Raw genomic sequence first — 21,258 nt, forward strand, 5'->3', positions numbered from 1 at the left:
ATCTGACACCCCATCATACTTACCTGTTCTGTGAGGTAAAAAATTCTCTTTACTTTCTTTGTGTAGAAGCTGCTCCATACTCTGATCAATATTACCTATACTTTTTTGGTGCTTTACATTCTTCATGAGATAGAATAGTTTGAAGGTATAGGCACACCATAAATGCATCAGCAGCATAAGAATATGTTATGTTCTCTCTTCTCTTCATTTAAAAAAAGTCTGATATTCTGGATGGTTCCTAACCTGCCCAGTTCAAAGCACTGAACAAATGTTTTTGAAGATGTTTGTTCAGAGGCTACCAGACCTTTTTCTGGTAGTGGCATTAAATAACCTAGAGTTCTCTCTCCCAGTGTGTTGCATTGCATTTCCTGACATGTGACTTCATCTCCTGTTTTATATGCTTGCTCAGTATTCTGGGGTTCTGCAAATTTTTTAATGATGGGTTGGTTTTGGTTGCTCATAATAATTTTGTATAACTTGCAAACTTTAGCACAGATAATATGTGAAATGACAGATAAGCAGGTTCTGAACAGCAGTCCAAGTCCTGGCACAGATTCTGGTGAGGTCTCTCCCCTGTGAGTCTTTCTCTCTTAAGTAGTACCCTGGAAGGTCTTCATTTCTGTAACAGCTTCCTATGAGAGACATCAGCAGAAAATTTTTGGAAGTCTTCTGTTCACTACTACTTCCAGCACCTTTATCCACAGGAACCTTGATTCCTTCAAAGAACTCTTCAAGTTGCGAAGCATCATGTTCCTCTACAAAAGCTGTGTTGTTGTTTTTCTTCCTATTATTCCAGTCTACAGATTCTTAAGTATGGTTTTAACCACCTTGCCTGGTATGGAAGTCAGACTGCCTTTGTTGTGCTTCTCCTGACTGCCTTGTCAAGCTCTGAAAAAATTTGATGTATTTTCCACTCCCCATTCCTCTTTACTTAGGTCACCTTAAGCCTGAGTTTTTGCAGAATTAATAGTTTGGCAGTTTCATATTTGATGCTTTAACACTTCAGCTGAATAGTATCTGGCTCTGGTGAATTCTTACTATTAATTTGATATTTCTAAATGCTCCTCTGATGCTTCATTTAGAGAGATTGCCTTAGGTATCCCCAGTCTAAAGAAGATATGGTGTGGGACTGGCTTTGACTGTCTCAGAAGTGATTTCAGAAAACAACAGATCATCTAGGTTTTCTGCTCTATCCATATCTTCTTCTAATTCTTTTATATCTTCATTTTCTAGTGGTTTATTGCATTGAGGTAGCAAGCTGTATCAGATTCTACTATATTTGAGCTCAGAAATAGCAATGGGAATTTTGTAACATTTTATTGCTCTCTTACAGATGGTTGTGTAGTTCACTGGCAAGCTTTTATTATACTTCTGTGTACTAGCTAGTATATGCCTATCAGTTAGACCAGTACTGGATTTGTATTACCAGTTTTAAATTCTACTAATGACCTGTATGCAGATGAAAATATGCACATAGATAAAAATTCAGTAGTAATTGGAATTCTGAAGAAAAGTTGGGTTTGCATTTTATTTTTATATTGACAAACAAAATTCTCCATTCTAACATATGTGATAGAGTAGTTCTTTAAAAAAAAAGGAGTGCTTTTTGTCTGTGTGCAGAGAGCAGAAGACATAGCTTGTCTGTATTTAAGTGGCTCCAATCTGTTGCCTTATTTAATAAATGGAATTTTCAGAACGGGTTCGTTTTACCACATGCAATTCTTTAACATCTGCTTGAAATCTGAATGTGCCCAGGTGGTGGTGGTAGCATGTGTTTTACTTCCGTGAGTCCCATTTGAACCAGGAAAGGGGTTAAAAATAGTGTTTATGTCCAGTGGTATTCTGGTGTTTCCAACTGGTTTGTATTTGTGATGGGAGGACTGGAGCCAAATTTACTACACTGTTTTGCTCTTGCTTGTAATTTTTTGCTGCTGAAGACTTTCTCTTGGGCTTTGCAACTTTGCAACAAGTATTTTTTGTATCTGTTATTAAAAATGTGGTGAATTTTGTAATGCTTCTAGCCTGCTGCGTTTTTTTTCTCCTTTTGTATCTGCTTGCAAGCTGCTGTTTGTTTGCAGTGACTGAATGTAAGCATCATTTGCAGTCTTTTCTATTTTTGGTCATGGAGAATGGAAGTTTTGTATTTATATTAGGCAGCACTTTGTTTCTACAATGTCACTAAATAACCAGAAGGGAATACCAAATAACATCTGCTTGAATATCAACTAAAACTATCCCTTCATAAGATTTTATAAACGTGTCCATGATTAGTGCTTTGTTTTAAATAATGGAGATCTTGAAAAAAGTTCTCATTTTTTTACCCTTATACACTGTGTCTGTCTTTTAGTTTTGCTTAATATGTCTCTTCTTACAAGGGCATTGCTAAACTGATGTTGAATGTTTCATCTAAAGATTTAACTTTAGATGAGACATTCTGCTATGGGATTGTGAGTGAATACTTCACATAGGTCTGGATGTGGCTTATACAGTATACCTTACACTTGTAAGCTATATGCAAAGCCTGTTTCTTCTTATTTTTTGGATTTTATGTACTCTTTTCTTAATATAAAACCTCAAAGATCCAGCCTAGACTGCAGTCCAGAGTTACAATTTGAAATTTTAGTGCTGCAGTCATCTTAACTTTCTGACCTTTTACTATTCTAGATATTGGAGTAATTAGAGCCATATAAGCAATTTCTGTGTCTTGATTGGTTGCTTTCTCATGTTGCCACTTGTTTTCTTACAGTCTAGTGAAAATACCGCTATGAAGTTTATCTTTCATATAATGAATTTTGGTTTTCCATGCTTTCATTTTCCTTACTAATGGGCTTCCTTTTTATTTTATCAAGGGCAAAGTTCAGAAATAAATGAATTATCTAGTTTTCTGGCGTCATAAGAAGTTCCAAGAACTTAAAAAAAAAAATCTTTGGTCACGTGTAGAGACAAAATTATTTCTTCCCTCAAAATTGTGTGTATGAAGTGATAGCATGCTACTACCTGCAGTTATTTGAGAAGTCTGCTCTTCTGTTTTCTTGAACTCTGTGTCTTATTAAAAAAAAATCTGTCTTCTGGTAATAATCTGAAAATGCAAAGCAAATTACCTAAGTTTAAGTTTTGCAATGTAGCTTGAAATGCTGAAATAATAATAAATGTTTTATCTGTTTTTATTTTACAGAGTGCCCAGAAAATAAAAGTATATTTTAGAAAGTGAGAATCAGAAGAAGTAGCTGCTGACATAAAGGGAAGTGTATTAAGGATCATTTCCTAGGGGAAATTTTTTAAGGTATGTGAGTTATGTCTTCCAGAAAAGCTGCTCATTTTGCCTTGAGTGGACTAATATTTCAGACCAGTTTTGAAACAATCAGGCTAGCTTTAGATTACCACTTTGGATGTTTATTGAATGCAGTAGCTCTATGGAAGCATTAATTCAGCTAGTTCGTGTTCCATACATTTCACATCAAATGCATATGTAGATAATATTCTGAATATGTGGTTAGTGTAAACAAATGGTAGATAAAGCACGTGTTTTGTGTTTCATGGTCTTGCACATTCCAGGAATGGATCCTACACTAAAAAAAATGTCAGTTGTTTTAACAGTCTATTTTTTATTGAAGGTGTGGATGGAGGGCTGAGAATGATTTATTTCATTGTTTTAATGGAATATAACCTACTGTAAGCTTCACATTCAGAAATTGAGATGCACTGTCTAACAAATTCATCACTTGATATACAATTTCTTTTAAATCAGTACAGAAGCCTTGAATTTGAGGATTTGTCTCCTGAATCCAAGTCCTCTTCCTTCTCTGATTTTGCATGATTCTTAATGTTTCTAGAAAGAGTCTGTAAAATATAAGCCATGCTAAGTGATTTGCAGCCCACACAGATTTAGGAGCAAGGGAATTGACAGCAGATCAAGAGTGAGTGTGGTGCTGTCTGCATACTCTGCCTATTCAATATTCCTCCTTCTGGAGGGGCCAGATGTCTGCTGTGCTTTCCTGTTCTGAATTTAACTGGGAGCAGGCATGCTTCTGGTTTGTGATTTATCAGTTGCCTGCCTTGTCATTGATATTATGAAACCACAAGTTCCATCTGATGCGTGTGGATCCATCATTATTTTGAGATCAGCAGTCACAGTCTTGGATATATTTTCTGGCAGTATATAACAGAAGACACCAGTTGTTATAAGGGTAGGAGAGCATCCTGGGAGAGTACTGCTATACACATGCTCTGTTCTTCCCCACTCGTTTGATTTCAGTCCTGTGTAAGACACACAGGACCTTTGATCTGACATGGTATGGCCACTCTTGTGTCAGGGACAGATTGCAGTCTTTAAATTAATTGCAGATTGGCTGTGAAAACTACTTTCTTCAGAGTTGTTACTGGAATCCAGGAAGACTACTAATGCTGGAATATTGGCTTTATTTGCTGAGAGGAGTGTTACAGTGTTGAGGAATGATGTGACTGTCATTGAGGTTTCTCACTGTCATGCTGACAAAATTTAACATTGATTCATTTGGAATCTGCGCTGCTGTGGTAGTGGTGGTGGAGTCAATTCATAAACTGTCTTCAGTAACTATGCTTAAATTTAGAACTGTTCAAGGCCTGGTTGCTCATTCACAGTATATTATTAAATGTACATTGAGTGTTTACTTCCAGTCAGTGATTAGTTTGTTATTTTGAGAGTGACTGTAAAAAGAAAGTAAGTCTTATTTTCTTGGAATTGGATCTGAGACGTATTTTAACCGTTAAAGCTTACCAAATATTGTTTGGCTAATTTGCATATGCAGTAATTTTTATAGTAACATATATTTATCCCATTTCAAATAAAAAAAAAACTAGCTGAAACTCATTTGTCCTATTTGATGCCACTAGGATTTTACTACTTTTACAAAACATGCTAGAATTCAGTTTGCGACTTCACTGGCATGTCAGATTATGCAAGCATTGTTCATGTGTGGAAAAAGAGATAAACCTCATGGGTACCTGCCAGAAGTAGGAAAGATCTCTTCACAGTAAGAGTAAGCAATTCCTGAAGGTTTTTTTTCCTGTGTGAATTGAGCATATCATGTGTTTCTTGTCTTCAGTTCTCCATCTAGCTACTTTAAAATGTGATGCCATCTCTGTTTTTTTCCTTTGAGATAAAATGTTCTCCCATAATTTTTTGAGAAAGACCCCGCCCCGAATATCTCTCACACTATATTTTCATCTTTTCAACATTGGAGTAGAAAGCATGTTTCTGTCTCAAACTCCCCATGTCTCCTACTGGTTCCGCAGTGAATCTTTTCTGGGTTCAGATTTTGTTGCACTACTCAATTTTGTCAGTAGTCTGTGGTTGCAAAATCTGGGTGGGAATCTGTCTTTGTCTTACGTGTTCATTGTGAGCATTGCAATGTTGTATGGTAAAGCCAAAAAATGGGACTATTAGTATTTTTTCCGTAATCCAGTAGCTGTGAACATGGGGAAGCACAAGGAGGATCACGCCACGAATAGCAGCCCAACTTGTTTGCTGTCCTTAAATAGCATCTCCTGGTGCCATGGTTGGAGACAGAGTGCTGATCTATATGGATGATTGTGCCCAGATGATCATTGTAGGTCCCTTCCAGCTGAAATATTTTATTCTATTGGTCTGACCCTGTAGGGTCAACTCTTCTGTGCATGCTAAGCAGAGGGATAACCAAACTTGTCTGTATTGGTGCCAGATATTGTCTCTTTGAACGCTGTCCTTTTGAAATGCACGTGTGCTTTTTAAGAGTATTTGAAATACAGATTGCATAGAACACATCTATTCATGTCTTTGGTAATTCTTACAGTTTTGACTTCAAGTAAGCCACTGTGTGATCTGTACTGTTTTCAGTTGTTTAAAGTGTTAAAAAATTGAAAGTGATTTTACTTGAAAGTATCATTTTTTAGCTTATTGACAGTTAAGTGGCTTAGTCTTGGATACTTGTTCACCACTTCTTTGCCTCCACAATATTGGAGCATTTGAGTTTTCCTGAATGTCTTGATTGAACATTTTCTTAATCTACAAGGAAGGTGTATGTAGAATGGCTTACCCAGTTGGGAATCATCAACTCTGAGACTTTAAGCTTGTAAGTCTTACTGAATCAGAATTTTGTCACTTTTGCAAACCAAATTTTTGCTGTGCTACTTCTGTCATGGTGAATGGAATGAATTAAAACAAAGACCAGAGTCCAGTATGTGCACAATTTTTGTCTATGTACCCAGGCATCTAATAGTGTAATCAGAAAAAAATCTGATTACTACTTAGCAAAGGCAGGCTTAGCAGGCTGGAGTGAGATGTTGTTGGATCTTCTGTTCTGTTGATCTTTGTAATCTTATGGCTCCGCAGTGAGTCAGTAGAAGCAGACTGAAATATCATATGCTGAGAATATTTCCTCCCTTCCTTGCCTTCCTGCCTCTCAGTAAAAAGCAAGCAATCCAGCACTTCACTCATAACACAAGACCAGACTTAATTTTGAGATTCAGTTCCCATGTCTTCTGAATCTGGAATGCAGGAAAATAAACATACTGTCATTTCTCATAGCTATGTGCTAGAATATTTAGGTAATGTACTAAAATGTGCTAGGACAAAAAGGAGCTTTGTGACAGAAATACAGGTCTAAGGGTGTAAAATAATCATCAGCACAGCTCCAGTCATGTTAATAAGTAGGTGCTCTAAGATTTTTTCTTTCGCTCGTCTTACTAAAATACTAGTGGTTTTGCAAGACTTTTTTTAAAACTTAGCTGTGAAAATATTATCAGTAATACAACTAATGACATATTCATGCTGGCTGTATTTATAAAGGATGGACTTATTTACTCTTCTTCTTTATGATTGAGCTCCTAGCTATCAGCAAGAATTCTGACTAAAATATACAGCTTCAAATTAAAAGGCATATGAAAGCTTGCGATATTTATGGTTACTCATACAGCCTTGACTAGTCTCTATTGTGTAGATGCATAGTAACACAGCACTATTCTTTCTTTATAGGATCTTTGTTTCTTTCATTACGTAGCATGGTTTGCGTTCTGAGAATAACCACATAGTGGATGAGGCATATTTCCGTAATTTACTGGAAGAGCTAATGGAGGCAGGGAACTGCAGGAAGAGACCTGGGAGTCAGGCTACCCTGGAGATCACTCTAGGTTCTGATTTGCAAAACCTTTTGAAATTTTGTGTGGTAACTGAAGCCAATAACATCTATTTTTTTTTTTTTTTTTTTTTTTTGGATACTTAATATGCTAAAAATGCTAGGCACTCTGAAAAGTCTGTCTTTAAGACTTGTACATACCAGTATTAGCTAGTACAATGTTGACATTAGTTTATGTGTCTCAGTTCTCAGTGTAAAATATGATTATTAGTCCTGCTTTGCCCCGTGGGCTGTGAGGAAGATAAATCTGTTAATGTTTGTAAAACACTCTGCTAATTTAAGTGTCAATTTAAAGCCTATGAACAAATTGGTACTTCTGTGTTCAAAAGAGTTAAGACTTGGCTGGAGTGCAGGAATTGGTGAATAAGCAGTACACAGGCAGTGCCTGCACTGCAGTCCGGAACTATAATTGCCATTTATGTAAGTTTATCTTACCTAGTTTGAAGCTGATTAGTATAGGAATAGATTTTTGGTGTATACACAGAAAAGAGGGTTCAGCCTGCATTACAAAATCTATGCAAATCTGTGGAAATTATTCATATGTGTGGCTTCAGGTCTTCCATGATGTGGCCTTGTGTTTATCAGTATCAGATGCTGGTATTTTAGAGCTAGCTCAAACAGGTGTCTTTGAGCTGGAGTTGTGTTACAGGATTTCATAAGGCAGCATTTCTTATCTGTTTATCAAATGATGTCCATTTGGTACAGTAAGACTAGACTGCCTTAGGGGAAGATTGTGTGAAGAAGGACTCTGCCCTAATGTGTGTCCCAGGGGAGCAATGGACGGTTGCATGGGGAACCTGATTTGGGATATTTTCTGATCTTTGGGATGTTGAATCTGCAAGTTTAATGGCCTGCTAAGACAGTGTTTAGGAGCAAACAAGCTTCTAAGTAGTTATCCATTTCCCACAGATGCTGTGCCTGAGACCTGATGCTTTATTTGGATTTTTCTGTGCTCTTAGGACAGTAAACACCAGAAACAAATGTTTTGGGTCACCAGGAGTAAAACAGTGTAGTTGATGGTTCTTGTCTGGAGATACTGTCAGCTATCATTATTTGATTAAATATGTGGATTGGTCTTAGTATCTGTCTTAGATGCTTTTATGTATTCCCTCGTAACTCCAGTTTAAGTTAGGGAGTTTTTTTCCATTTTGCATGTGGAAACTGGAGGACAGTTCTGGGCCTGAGATCTCTACCAGTCGTAGATGGGTGTTTGAAAGAGTGCTCTGACGCTCCTTTTGGTTTATTTTGAGGAGGTATATGTAAGTGGTTAATCCCATGGTTAAGTTATTTCAGGGTTTAGACATTAATAGTTGCTCTTTGTCACATGAAGTTTTTCTTTTGATACATGTCTCATTAACCTTGTTCTGCTTTCAGATGTGGTGAAGAGCCTGTATTTTCCCCTGTGTGGTATATAGTGCCTTAAAAAATGGGGTTTGGAGGTGACCTGAAGTATTCTCATGATGCTTTATTAAAACTGCAAGACTGGGAACTACGACTGCTGGAAACGGTGAAGAAATTTATGGTAATGCGAGTAAAAAGTGATAAGGAGTATGCGTCTACTTTACAGAATCTTTGTAATCAAGTAGATAAAGAGAGCACTTGTCAATTGGATTATATCAGCAACGTGTCCAAGGTAAGACTGAAATATTTTGAATTTGGAATATCCTTGGAAATAACAGTGCTGGGTTTATTTTTGTTTGGTTTAGTTTAAGTTGGATTCCTGTTCTTTCAGCTTCTTGAGAGTTAATGTTGCCAAAGTATTTTAAAAGGGCTCCTTTTAGTTTCTCAATGGAATATGCAGAAGTTGAGGTCCAATCTTGCTTTGAAAATAGTAACTGAGCTAGAATCAATCCTGAATTCTGAAATTCAGTATTTTAGGTTCCTGGGTTGAGCCTGCTGCTTTGTTTAGTGATGAAAATAGAGTATGCTATAGTAAGCTTTTCTTTTAAGACAGTTAAATAGGAACTATTGTTTATGTTATATAGAATTTGTGACAGAAATAGAAAAATGCCAGGAAGCCAAGGCAAAGCCTGGTATTCCAGCTGTTACTCACACTGCAGTGTGTATTGTAAAAACAGAACATTAATTCAGGATGTTTCTCATAATTGTGAAGTTATTTTGTATCCAGTTTAAAATAGCTGTGTTGACTTTTTATAAAGGTAAGGCTTCCCCCAAATTATTAATTTTCAGATTTAAAGCAAGTCCAGTAGAGGTACTGATGAAGCAAACTTCCATATTTCACCTGTTTGTAAGCTTCACTCCTGACTTGGATTCCTTCCTGACTAGAGAAAACTATTTATTCTGTTTTAATGGCTTATTCAATTCTTGGCCCTTCTGCTGTAGCAGTGGTTACGCAGTCCCTTCAGTCTGGCATGAATCCTGATCTCCTCTCTGCAGGAAAACACCCTTTTTGGGTCAAGTTAAATTTTAGACAAAGCAGTTTTTATGTAGTGAGTTTATGGGGTGGCTGCTTGAATAACTATCTGGGATAACATAGCACTGGGAACATGACTGCTCCTTGTGCAGCAGTCTGGATTTATACTAGATTAAAGTGGCAGTGTGTGTGAAAGCTGTGCTGCTATAGCTAGCCTGCTTCAGCTGCCCCAAACGTAGCACTGCACAGTGTTTATCTATAACAAATTCTATTGTTGCTTCCTTCCCCCCACAATAATTCTTGCCTTGTAAATTGACATACTACCTTTTTTTTTCATCTGTGTGTTTTGGTGGTGTATTTGAAATGGTTTTTACCCAATTATATGTCTTACACACAGTTTGTTATGGATTTTGCTATTTAAGTTGTAACGATTTCCGTAAATAAATATTAAAGTGTTGTCATTAGCCTAAGATTGGCAGAAGTCAGGTATTTTCTTCAAGCTTTCTACTATTGGATCCCAAAGTTTTGTATAGAATTATTGGTGATATGACTAATAATTCATACTATGCCTGCCCCACTAGAATTGCCCTTATGCGCTAGCTAAACTGTTTTCCAGTTCTTTAAGGTGATGAAATGGAGCGGATTAGGGCTAGAATAGTAAAGGAACATTGGCAATCAGAATATTTAGCATTATAAAGTATAAGCAACCCTTAACCTTCATGTAACTAGTTCAGTCTAGGATGGTTCATGTCAGTGACATGGGCACTTCCTGTGAGCAAATCAATTTTACAAAGCTGAAGATCGGACTTAAGTTCTGTTCTTTTGGGGTTGAAGGCAGGCATGTGTGTCACATTTTGAAATCTCGTTTTGGATATAGGCACTCAAGTTGTTCTTTCAGGATTATTTTTGTTTGTTTTGTTTTTTTTTCTCCTCTTAAGGAGATGCCATTTTTCTCTCAAGCCCCATCCCTGATCCCTACATCTTTGTATAACAGGAAGAATACTTATATGCTACTGACAGATCTTTTGTGTGGGCTTGTCTTGAAATTTCACTGTGACCTTGGATTTTAAAGTTGTGGAGTGGCACATTGTCTTATTGGTTTTGGCAGTAAAATGTCTGAATTATTGATTACTTTACTCACTTCATTCTAATTTACTTTATTATTTCACGATACTTTTTCTCTCTTCCTGACGTGTTACAGAATCAAAGTATGACCCAAATACAATGGGACATAAATCCAGTATCTTACATCATCTAAGATCTGAAATACCAGCATATTAAATTTTTAGTATTATGTGGCATCAGAACCAAATACCAAGCTGTCTAATCTTTTATGTTTGTTTGTTTGATTTTCTTGTACATGTACAGTAAGAGTGAGCACTTTGAGAGAAATGGTGTTGGGAAAATCTGTCCTATGTTTTTTTCATGCAGAGGCAGCAAACTTGCTGGAAAGCATAGTGGCAGCAGCTGCTAATGCTAGAAAAGCAGTATTTTTAAGTGCTCCCCAACAGCTCTTTTGTCTGTGTATACATCTAAAAAATACTGTTAAAGCAAACAATATTGTATTTTATTGCTTTTGATGGATTGTGGTTATTTTCTGTGAAAGGAAATGCTTTGCCTTTTCTACTATCCCCACCCAGCTGCTTTTCTGTCCCATATAAATCCCAATATTTGAAGCCTTTCCTCAAGTATAGCTTTTAACTTTAGGTTTTCCTATATAAAATAATAAAATATAATCATAAAAATCACAGAAATCCTGTTTAACGGATGTTTTATCAATATGGAAAGAGGGATGTAAAGAACAGGAAAATGTGCAAATTGTTTTTTTTAATAAAAAGGGAAGTTTTTGCTATGTTTCTGGCTTACTTGGGTTCATTTGGTGAATTGTAAGCAAAGTATTTCTTTAGAGTACTTGTCCTGCTGAAAAGTGCTTTTGCTGTGATTTTCAGGGTTGATTGAAACAGTACTGCCTCATCAGTAATAAATCAGCCTTAAAGAAAATGGAGAACTCTGACTACATTTTCACCTCTGAGACCAATCTTATGAACTCTTCTATAACCACAAGACCCACTGCTCTCAGACAGATGTTTAATGGTGTTTTTATCCTGTGCAGCATTGCAATATGGATTCCGATGTCATTGGAGAGTGTTCTGTAATGGAGAGGTGAAACAGCTTTCAGCCATAGCTGGGAAGCTTTAGGCTGTGACCTTTTACACCACCACACTAAGCAGTCTAAGATAGCTCTGTGTGAGTCTGTGGGATATTTATGAGCTAAATGAAATGTTGAAGATGGTTTAATATATACAGGAGTTAACTGTCTTTTGTTTCTTTCTCTAGAATCCAGTTTGCATTGCAGCATTATCATGTAGAGATGGAAATATTATGTATATATATTCATATATGAGATGTAAGGAGACCCCAAAGCTACCAAACAAATTAATTTTCTAAGTTGTCATGATCTAAGGTGGATTTCTGTTTTTAGTAAGAGTAAGATAAATGCTAGTAAAACTAGATACTAGCTGCCTTCAAAACCTGATAATTGTATGGCATGTAGCCATTCTGAAATTTTAGATAGAGCATAGCATTCAATATCAGGGAGTTATCTCTAAGGAATCCAATACTGTTGCCACCAACAAAGTGTGACAAGGATCTTTAGGGTAACAAAAGCTTTTATTTGAATTGAACTTTAATTTCATGTTCATATCTGTGGTGCATTGGAAGTCTCTCTGTTCATATTACAGTTATTAATCAAAGTTCAAAGCCACAAATGGCACATTAAGCTGTCCTGAAAACTGAATGACAGAATGGCCAAGGAGGTTATTAAAGTAGGGTACAGAAATATGTTGGGTTACTATGACAGACAAGTAACTGCTTGTGTCTCTTCACCAGTTAGCACCTCATGCTTTGATACTGGTGGCCTGACTGATGCTGTCAGTTATGTGAAGCAGCTGACGAATGGTATCCTTTTAAACCGTAACCACTTAAATGCATATTACTGTGAGGTATTTAGACAAGGCCAGAGAAGTCAGCTTGAACAGAGTAACTGTGGCTGGCAAACAGGACAGCAAAGGACACAGGAACGTGCTTGTCAGGGGTTTTGGGGATGTATTCCAGAAAAGGTTGTAAAGCCTTCATCAGTGTTCAGAAGTACTAGGACAGTGTTGAAGACTGAACATACAATATTGTATTTTTGTCTCTGGTGCTTTTTTATGATTTTATGTGTAAGTGTGAGGCATGATTCTGCTGTAGCAGGAAGAACTTTATTTTAGAGAATCTCAAGTGCATTTGGGTAAGTTTAAAATTCTTTTTTTACTGAATTTTTTAAACAGTGATGCATCTTTTCCCGAAGTTCATGTTCATCATTTGGTTATTTGTAAGCCAGAATAAGTAAGTGCTTTTCTGCTCTGACTTTTTTTTATAGTCTTGGTTGCTTGTGGTACAGCAAACAGAACAGCTGAGCAAAATAATGAAGACACATGCAGAGGATCTTAATTCTGGGCCTTTGCATAGGCTTACAATGATGATCAAAGATAAGCAGCAAGTTAAGAAGAGTTACGTAGGTGTTCATCAACAAATTGAAGCAGAGATGTACAAGGTATTTTATTCAACGGTGCTTTATAAATTTATTATAGTTTTATATGTTTAAAAAGTAATATATTGAGAGTGGATTATTTTAGTCCCTCTGTTTTTGTTTGTGCTGTGGTAAAAGTAGTGATTTTTCGTATGTAGAATGCCTAGTATAAATTTTAGGTATTTGTTCCACATTTTCTCTCCCCTGCTAGCTGACAAGGCAGAGATGGAAAACTTTCTTCGATATTAATTTCTATGGACAGATAGCACTGGAAAAGTTCTTGTTCCAGTAAAGGATGATTCGGTGTGACACTTCTCTATTCCATCTCTCTTCCTGTTCTCATTCCGCTCTAGACATCCCTGGGACTAGGGCACTGAAAACTTTTGTTAATGTATGCTCTTGACAGTCCAGACTGTTTTGGGTGGGAACAGGATTCAAGTCCCTGTTCTAAAAAATAAATCAAGTGTAAACCAAACATTAAGGCTGCAGATGGAGCTCTTCAGGGCCTTTTCTGTTACGTGTCAGTTGTCCTGCTTATGTTGAAAGCACTGTGTTTAGTCAGTAAAGCTGACAGAAATCGCAGTTTCATTCGGGTGCTCTGGGGGAAGTTTAGCTGCAAATATCAAAAAATAGATTGATAGTCTGAAAGGTCTACTGAGAGAAGGAAAAGCACTGTTTCTTCTTTCTTCCAGCAGAGACTTTGAGATTTGGTGTAATTAAAATGTAACATCTGAGTAGTACAATACAAAAGTCACGGACTGCCGAGTGGAAAATTCTTGGGCTGGTTCTAAGAAGAACTTTAAACTAGTACTATACATATATTAAGTTACAAATGTTGTCTCTAATAGGACTGCTTCCATAATATGCTGGGATCTTGGCATCTTCCCCAGGTATTGACTATGGGGAGCACATCCTTTTTGATGCATGCTCACTAGGCTGTCTTATCTGATAAAATTTCCAAGCCAAATACTCACTCACAACCACTTATGGATTGTTGTATCTGAAAATAGTCAGGATGGAAGAAGAGGAAAAACTGATCGCGTATGTTAGAAATAATAGAGGTTAAATATAGAGAAAATTGGACAAATGGAGAAAGAAAGAAAGAAACATAAGAAAGAGATGCTAGGTAAAACAAGGCTGCTGGAAGTTCAGGTATACTTTTAAAGATGGTGCAAACCATGTTTTTTTCTGTTAATAAGTTAACTCTAATAAAACTGTCTTTTAAAATAAGGCTTTTTCAAAAAATATAGTGCATATTAAGCATTCCTCAAATGATTAATTACAAACCATATTGATTTTAATTAATTATGGGCTGCATAGCCACACAGATATTTTGCATCCTGATGAATAAGCTTGCATTGTTATTTGGATTCCCCCCCCCGCCCCGATTTTCCTAAGAAGCACTTGAATAGCATTTTGGCTAGATGTGATATGTTCTTTCATTGTTAGCTGACATTGTTTGTTCAAAGGTTTGTGTCACTGGAACACTTACAGAATGGTTCCCAGAAATCCAAAATACTTCTTGTGTTCTGTGGTATTATTTCTGCTTTTGTTACACACAGAAACAAAATACTTATTATTTCCCAGGACATTATCCAAACCTTGTGAAGATCAGTGTCTGTGCAGTGCATATCTTTAGGATACACTGGCAAAAAAAAAAAGTGTTTTTGTTTAGGTGAAATGCATATATGTCATCCTTTCTTATTCTAGACACCTCTACAGTGAGGAATCTTTTTGATAAAATTCTAAAGGACAGTGAATTACCATGTCTTTTACACAAATATAGTAAAACTTGTATCTTGTAGATTTATTCCAATTCCCATTAAGATGTTGGATATTTTTTCTTCATGAAATTTGAGGGAAAAAAGTACAATACTATGCTAGTTAGGTGGGCAAGACTTTTTGATATAAAAACTGGCTTTAAGATAATCCTTGACCATCTCAGTTCCTTAATTGTTATTTGACAGAGGTGCTGTTGGTTTTGTTCTTGTATGTTGGAAGAACACAGTCAGAATCAGTAAAATATATTTTACAATTATTACAAAGGTTTCTTAATACTAGTGGCCGGCTTACCTTTTATTTTCCAGTTTTCTGTAAGAGAAGCAGTTCCTTGTTATTTATGTCTTAATTGTGTTCACTGCTTCCTAATTCCATCTTTTTCTCCATTTCTTGTGGTGTCTTTATAATACAAGTTTGTCATAAAGTTATTTTTTCCTGTATCACCTCTATTAGTCTATAATAACAACAGTTGTGAGTATAATTTACAATGTGTAGGAATAGGATATGACAATATGGGACTGACGTGGAGAAAAGTTCCTGCCTTTAAATCTTTGCAAATTTGGCCCAGAAATAGAACCTGTAGATAGCACCTTGTTGGCTCTTTGAGGGATTCCATTAAGTTTCCAGATGTTGTTACTGAGGGTGAAAGTAGTGGTACCTAGGGCTTGCCTCATGACAAAAAGGAGAGTTGTGAACTCCAGCCTTCCTCACGCCAGCTGCAAGAGAAACGGACTTCCTTTTGTGCACATTCATCGAGGGGAGCACTTCCATTAAATTAAATTCCTCTTCCATGATTTCCCATTGTGAGAGTATTTCTCTTTTTGTCAGTTTTTTTACTTTTTCTTACTGTATATGCCACCCTTTTGGTATTGTAGGGGCTGGTTTGTTATCAGCTTTTGCTTGCAAATTCATGATTTGTGATTATTTCTGAACAGTGCACTAATTTTTTCACACAAGGAATCAAAGTTGGGGATAGAAGAGACTTTTCCTTTTTAGGGATTTAAGTCTTACAACAGATAGATTGGTTCATGCACAGTTGCTGTTTCTAAGCTGTTTGTACAAACTGTATAATCTAAAAATTCTAGCTTGCCTTTTTTTTTTTTTTTTTTTTTTTTTGTTCTAAAAGGTTTCTTTCCAATGCATAGAACTTTTTCATCTAGTATGATTTATTAAGCATCTTTTTGGTACATTTTTTTCTTTGTCACTGAAATGAAATAGTGTTTGTGATTAGCTGGATTTCCTAAATGTATTTTTCATTACACTGGTGTGGATGGGGATCGCTGTTTTAGCCTCTTACTTCATTCCACACATTTATTGATTTTGATTGTTACACAGTGTAATATCCTATTAAGATTATCTCAAGGCAATGGAAAGTGGTAGTAACATCCTTATTTTGGAAAATAACCCTGTTAATTCTCTTTCACTAATGCTATGAGTTTTTTTATATGTTGAGGGTAAGTGTTTTTAATACTTTTTATATTTCTGTTTTCTTAAAGGTCACAAAGACAGAACTAGAGAAACTAAAATCTAGCTATAGACAACTAATAAAAGAAGTAAATTCTGCCAAAGAAAAGTATAAAGAAGCTGTGGCTAAAGGTATGACTGACTTGTGTTAATTTCGTCTATTTGTTAGTGCCATTTTCAAACTTGCTAAAACTCATACAGTGAAACAGGGTAATGTTTTTATTTTGAGCAACTATTAAATATAAAAGCTTATTTAGTATCTTAAGTAAGACAGGCTAATTGTCATCATGTGTACTTGGTGGTAGTCTTTTTAAAAAAATCTTAAAAATAAGGCATAGCCCTTCTTTTAATATAAACAGTAATCCTTTTAGGTTCTTCTATTATTCCTACAGTGGATGTATTTGAAATGTAAAATTGCTTAAATGAACTGTTAACAGTGGTAAGTGGGTTGCAACTCCATCTCATCCACGTTGTAGCTGCAGCCTCCTTGCATCCTGTGACCTATTACGGTTGCTGCAGTAGCATCAGCATCAGTTCTTGACAGTTAGTATAAAGGATCTGACCTTTGTCAACCTTAAGCAAAAGAGGAAAAGAATTCATTTGCACACTGTGATATTTTTAAGAATTTTGGGGAATGATGTGTCCAAACTGCATGGATTTTGATTCCTGTTCATTTGTGCTAATGATTAGATAAAGGAGAGCCTTTGGTCTATGATGTATTGAAGTATCTTGGTAATAATTGTCCTTATGTGCCTTTCTAAGATTTTTTTCTTTCTTTAGAGGAAATTAATTAGATGGCAGTATGTAAATATAATTCCAAGATTCATCTTCAAGTTTTTGTATGGCTGCCTAAAATGACAGTTATTGTCCTTGGTTCTGTTGTACTGTAATTCACAGTGCAATATTGTAGCTATCAGTATCATATAGTAGCTGAGATAAAGATTGTTTCTTTCCAACTTTGTCTAAAATTTGGAGCAGTAGCTGATAGGTGAATGACAGAACAGCATGGGATAAGAGAAGTTATACTTAGCCCTGTTTAGATTCACCTTTTTTTTTTTTTCCTTTTACTGATGTTCGTATTCACTTAAAAATGTAAATACATACTCAGTTGTTCATTTCATCCAGTTCCCCAGCTGTTTTCTACATATAACTTTAATTTTGTTGCTTGGTTTATCCCCAAGTAACTACTTAACATGGGAGCATATAGTATGTAACATGGAAAACGGGAATAGAATGCAAGTCACACAAAGGAATGACTATAGAAATTTCTCTGTTTTGGAAGTGTAGTGATTTTGAAATTAAGTGACTTTTGTTTTGTTTTGGAATAGCAAAGCCATCTTCTAGTGAAGAGAGTAAGTTTACTAGAGCTGCTAGTGAAAGAGGTACAAGTGGCTCTCTAGTTTGGGAGGAGAATTATTTCCCTGGTGTTTGGTTGAGTTGTTAAAACTGGTATTAAAGTCTGGGCTAAACACACACAGTAGAGGATATTAACTGAAAAGAGTAAAGCCTGGCAAAGTTACAAACAGTGGAAAGTGATCTTCTGCAGTGGTAGTTGTTTTTATGTTTTTCTGCAGTCACAAAGTATTCTCAGGTAAACTTGAATTACTGTGTGTCATACTTTCTACCAGCTAATGGGACAATCACTTTGAATCAACATGTTGATGCCCTAATGCAGGGTTACAGTTGTTTTCACTTTTTTCTGAAAACACCAAGAGGGCCTGTGGAAAGAGGAATAAGGGTAAGGGTTAAGCACTGAATAATGATACTGGTTAGTTACAGGTTTTATTTGTGTTAGGGCAATGTGAAGGCAGCTGGTAGGAATTTTTTGATAGTTTCGTAGTGAGGAAAAGGGAACTGCTTTCTAAAGGATGCAGGAGCTTCATCATGGAAGGCTTTGTGCTCTCCAGATCTGAAGAACGGTGAAAGTGTCTGAGATACTGGCTCAGGAGCTGTGCTGGGGAACCCTCTGCTAGCATTGCTTCTGCTTGGGCATGAGGTAAGCAGTGGGACAGCTGTGTTGCAGAGGGTGCACCACTGAGCTTTGGCTGCCGCTTGGTCCTTAGGCTGGATTGCACTGCCCTGTTGTGGCCACTATTGTCTGCATGCTGTCTCAATCAGAAGTGACTGATTTGTTTGTTCTAGCCCTTACCCCATTTAGTCATTCGTTGCTGCTCCTTTCTGGACCAGTGATTACCATGGGAATCACAAATGCAGCCTGGTTGCTTGTTCTTGGGCATGGAGACCCCAGGTGTCAGGCAGTCTGGTCGGTGTTACTCGATTGATAGTTTTTTGGTTTTTTTTCAGTCCTTAATTCTTACGTTCTTTTAATGTATGGTGAGAGAAAGCAAGCTGAAAGGGGATGAGGTCAGCAAGCTGAACTACCCCACTGCATCTCTAATGAGGCATACTTCAGCAACTGGGACTATGGACAAGTTGATTCCAATAGTCTCTTATGCATTGGTAAACTTCAGGGAAAAAAAAAAAAAGTAGTATGTACTGGGAATGCACAGCATATTCCTTTGCAGAATTGGGGCATCAGGGTGTGCTGGGTCATAGTGCATACTGCGGTCATTGGAGCAAAATACAGGATAAAAACTTATTAGATAATGATATGGACAGCCCTCTGAAATCTTTTGGATGTTTGATATTGACAAAAATGGTGTAGACTTCTTACAACAGGGGTCCAAAATAACACTCACAGATTGTGTACAACTCTGAGCCTACAATGCTGTGCTGACATCAGTGATGCTGAGTAACAAGGTAAATAGAGTGTGGCAAGTTGATGTTGCTGCTGCAGGAAAACACATCAAAACAAAATTTTTGTCAAATGAGAAAGACATTGTTTGGCTAAAGAACAAGTCACAAAGCTTCTAAAAAAAAGTTTCATAAATAATGGGTAAAGAACACAAAATAGAAACTGTAGAACAGTTGTAGATATCAAGTGTGATAGCTCGTTACAGTTTGAATCTCATTTGGTTGGATCAGTAACTGCTTCCGCTTAAGTTTGCTATTTCCACAATTAATTTTGTTTCTGCAGAATTGTGCATCTTTATTAAGTGCAGTTCAGAATGTGTCCGGGGGGCTTGCTGATGTTTTCATCCTTGAGTTTTTTGATTAAACACTACTTATTGCTATATAAAAAAAGCTTAAATAAGGAAATGATGAGTACATGAAATCATAAACAATAATTTTCTCTTTGCCTTTTTTTATAAAAAATTTGAAAAGTATTATTAATTCTTAACAATTTAACAAATAGTAAATAGTAAAGCAAAAATATATTGATTCTAAGTATTTAATTTCATAATTTCATTTTATGCTGCTACAGATTTCCCTAGGCTGGCTTGTGTTCCCTGACAACGTTGTGATTTAGAGGAAACTAGAAATATTAACAGTACACCTAGCACATTATCCAACATTGCATCTGCTGGAAGAATGTTTTCTGATCCCTGCAACTCTTGTGATTTAATACTTCAGAACTGATGTGACTTCTGTGGTACATATTGAAGTTGCATGACAGCATAGGCTGTATCTATGATAAATAAGGAAGCTGTTGAAAAAGCTTTCATTAAATCAAATTATCGTCGTACTATTCTTTATAATAGCTGAGTGGCAGAAAATACTTTTATTAGGTGGCTGGTGCATTCATTCTAAGATGCCTGTAAAATTGTGATTATACTACTACATTTCCTGGTGGCATGTGTTGCCTTTAGTTGTTCCTGAGATCAGGGAAACTCCTAGTAGGGTATTTTTTGAGTTTATTTTTGACTGAAACTCTCACATTGTTGAGACAAAACAAGTAACACTGGCTGAACTGGTCTGTCTTACAGACGTCAGCAGGCTGGATGGATTTCAAATTAATACGCTATTGTAAGCATTTCAACTCATAGACACTACCAATGCTTGTAATGGCTAACGTTGTTTCTTGTGTGTAAAATATAGCTTCTAGAGCAGGAAACCCTGGGGAGTGCAGAGCCGAGAGATCTTGGTGACTTCTTGTGGAGTGTGGGATCAGCTTGGGCATATTGCTCCCACTCAACATGGACATGCAGCCCCAGGATGTGTTCTCCTCAATCCTCACAGACCAGCACTCAGGTCTGAGAGAATTTACTAGTGGCGCTTATTAGCTCAAACATCTGACAGCAGTTCAAAAGATTGCATTTTAATTTTTGCTATTTTTATACTATGTTATTTGTTTATCTTAATAAAGTTATCTGCTTAATGTTGAACTAATTCTTAAATCAGAAGTTTAGGTCTGGTATTTTGTAAATTTGAACTCTCTAAGTATATACAAATAGTTTTTTTGCATTAGAAAACTATTTGTTATTTGCAGTCATTAATCTGTTGAATAAAGTTTGGGAAAAACTTCTTATCCTCTTCTCAGAAGTAAGTTGAGTGGAGGAGGGAGCGGGTGTTTTTATTTGTTGAAGAAACATGTTCATGTAAGCCTCTTGCAAGACATAAAGGGAAAAAAGCCCTTGGAGATTAAAAGCCAAGATCCTATCTTTATGTCTGTCTTAGTGATTTTGGTCTTATGAAACCTATGTTAATTAAGAGCAGTGCATTTGCATCTCTTTACTTGAAGAGTGATGATAAGGCTGGTCACTCACTAAATTTCAGAGTTTGCTTCCTGAGACAGAACTAACATTCAAAGCCATCCTAGTTTAGCTGTAGCAGTTTCTATAAAAAGTACTTTGTAGATTGGTATAAATTATTTTTAAAGTCTCCTAACTTCTGGACACAAGTGTAACTTGGGAGAGGAGTGGCTGTGGAGCAGCCCTGCAGAAAGGGATCTGGGGTGCTGGTTGACAGCAGGCTCAGCATGAGTCAGCAGTGGGCCCTGGCAGCCAAGAGGGCAAACCACGTCCCGGGGTGCATCAAACACAGGATAACCAGCTGTTCAAAAGAGGGGATTTTTCTGC

At 36.6% G+C, this 21,258-nt stretch overlaps 1 protein-coding gene across 3 annotated transcripts in view; it reads left to right on the forward strand.

Annotated features, from left to right (window-relative positions):
• FER (fer (fps/fes related) tyrosine kinase) overlaps positions 1–21,258 on the forward strand; it is a 189,185-nt gene that overhangs the window by 10,962 nt on the left and 156,965 nt on the right. For 2 of the 3 annotated variants that reach the window (XM_010563445.1, XM_010563447.1), the window contains exons 2-5: positions 3,176–3,283; positions 8,526–8,784; positions 12,947–13,120; positions 16,372–16,471. In XM_010563445.1, the coding sequence (XP_010561747.1) occupies positions 8,578–8,784; positions 12,947–13,120; positions 16,372–16,471 (481 nt within the window). In that variant the 5' untranslated portion in view covers positions 3,176–3,283; positions 8,526–8,577. The remainder of the gene's footprint in view (positions 1–3,175; positions 3,284–8,525; positions 8,785–12,946; positions 13,121–16,371; positions 16,472–21,258) is intronic. The other variant, XM_010563446.1, reaches the window with a different exon arrangement.

Source organism: Haliaeetus leucocephalus, unplaced genomic scaffold (genome assembly GCF_000737465.1).
Source record: "Haliaeetus leucocephalus isolate CR32 unplaced genomic scaffold, Haliaeetus_leucocephalus-4.0 Scaffold167, whole genome shotgun sequence".
Classification (NCBI taxonomy): Eukaryota; Metazoa; Chordata; class Aves; order Accipitriformes; family Accipitridae; genus Haliaeetus; species Haliaeetus leucocephalus.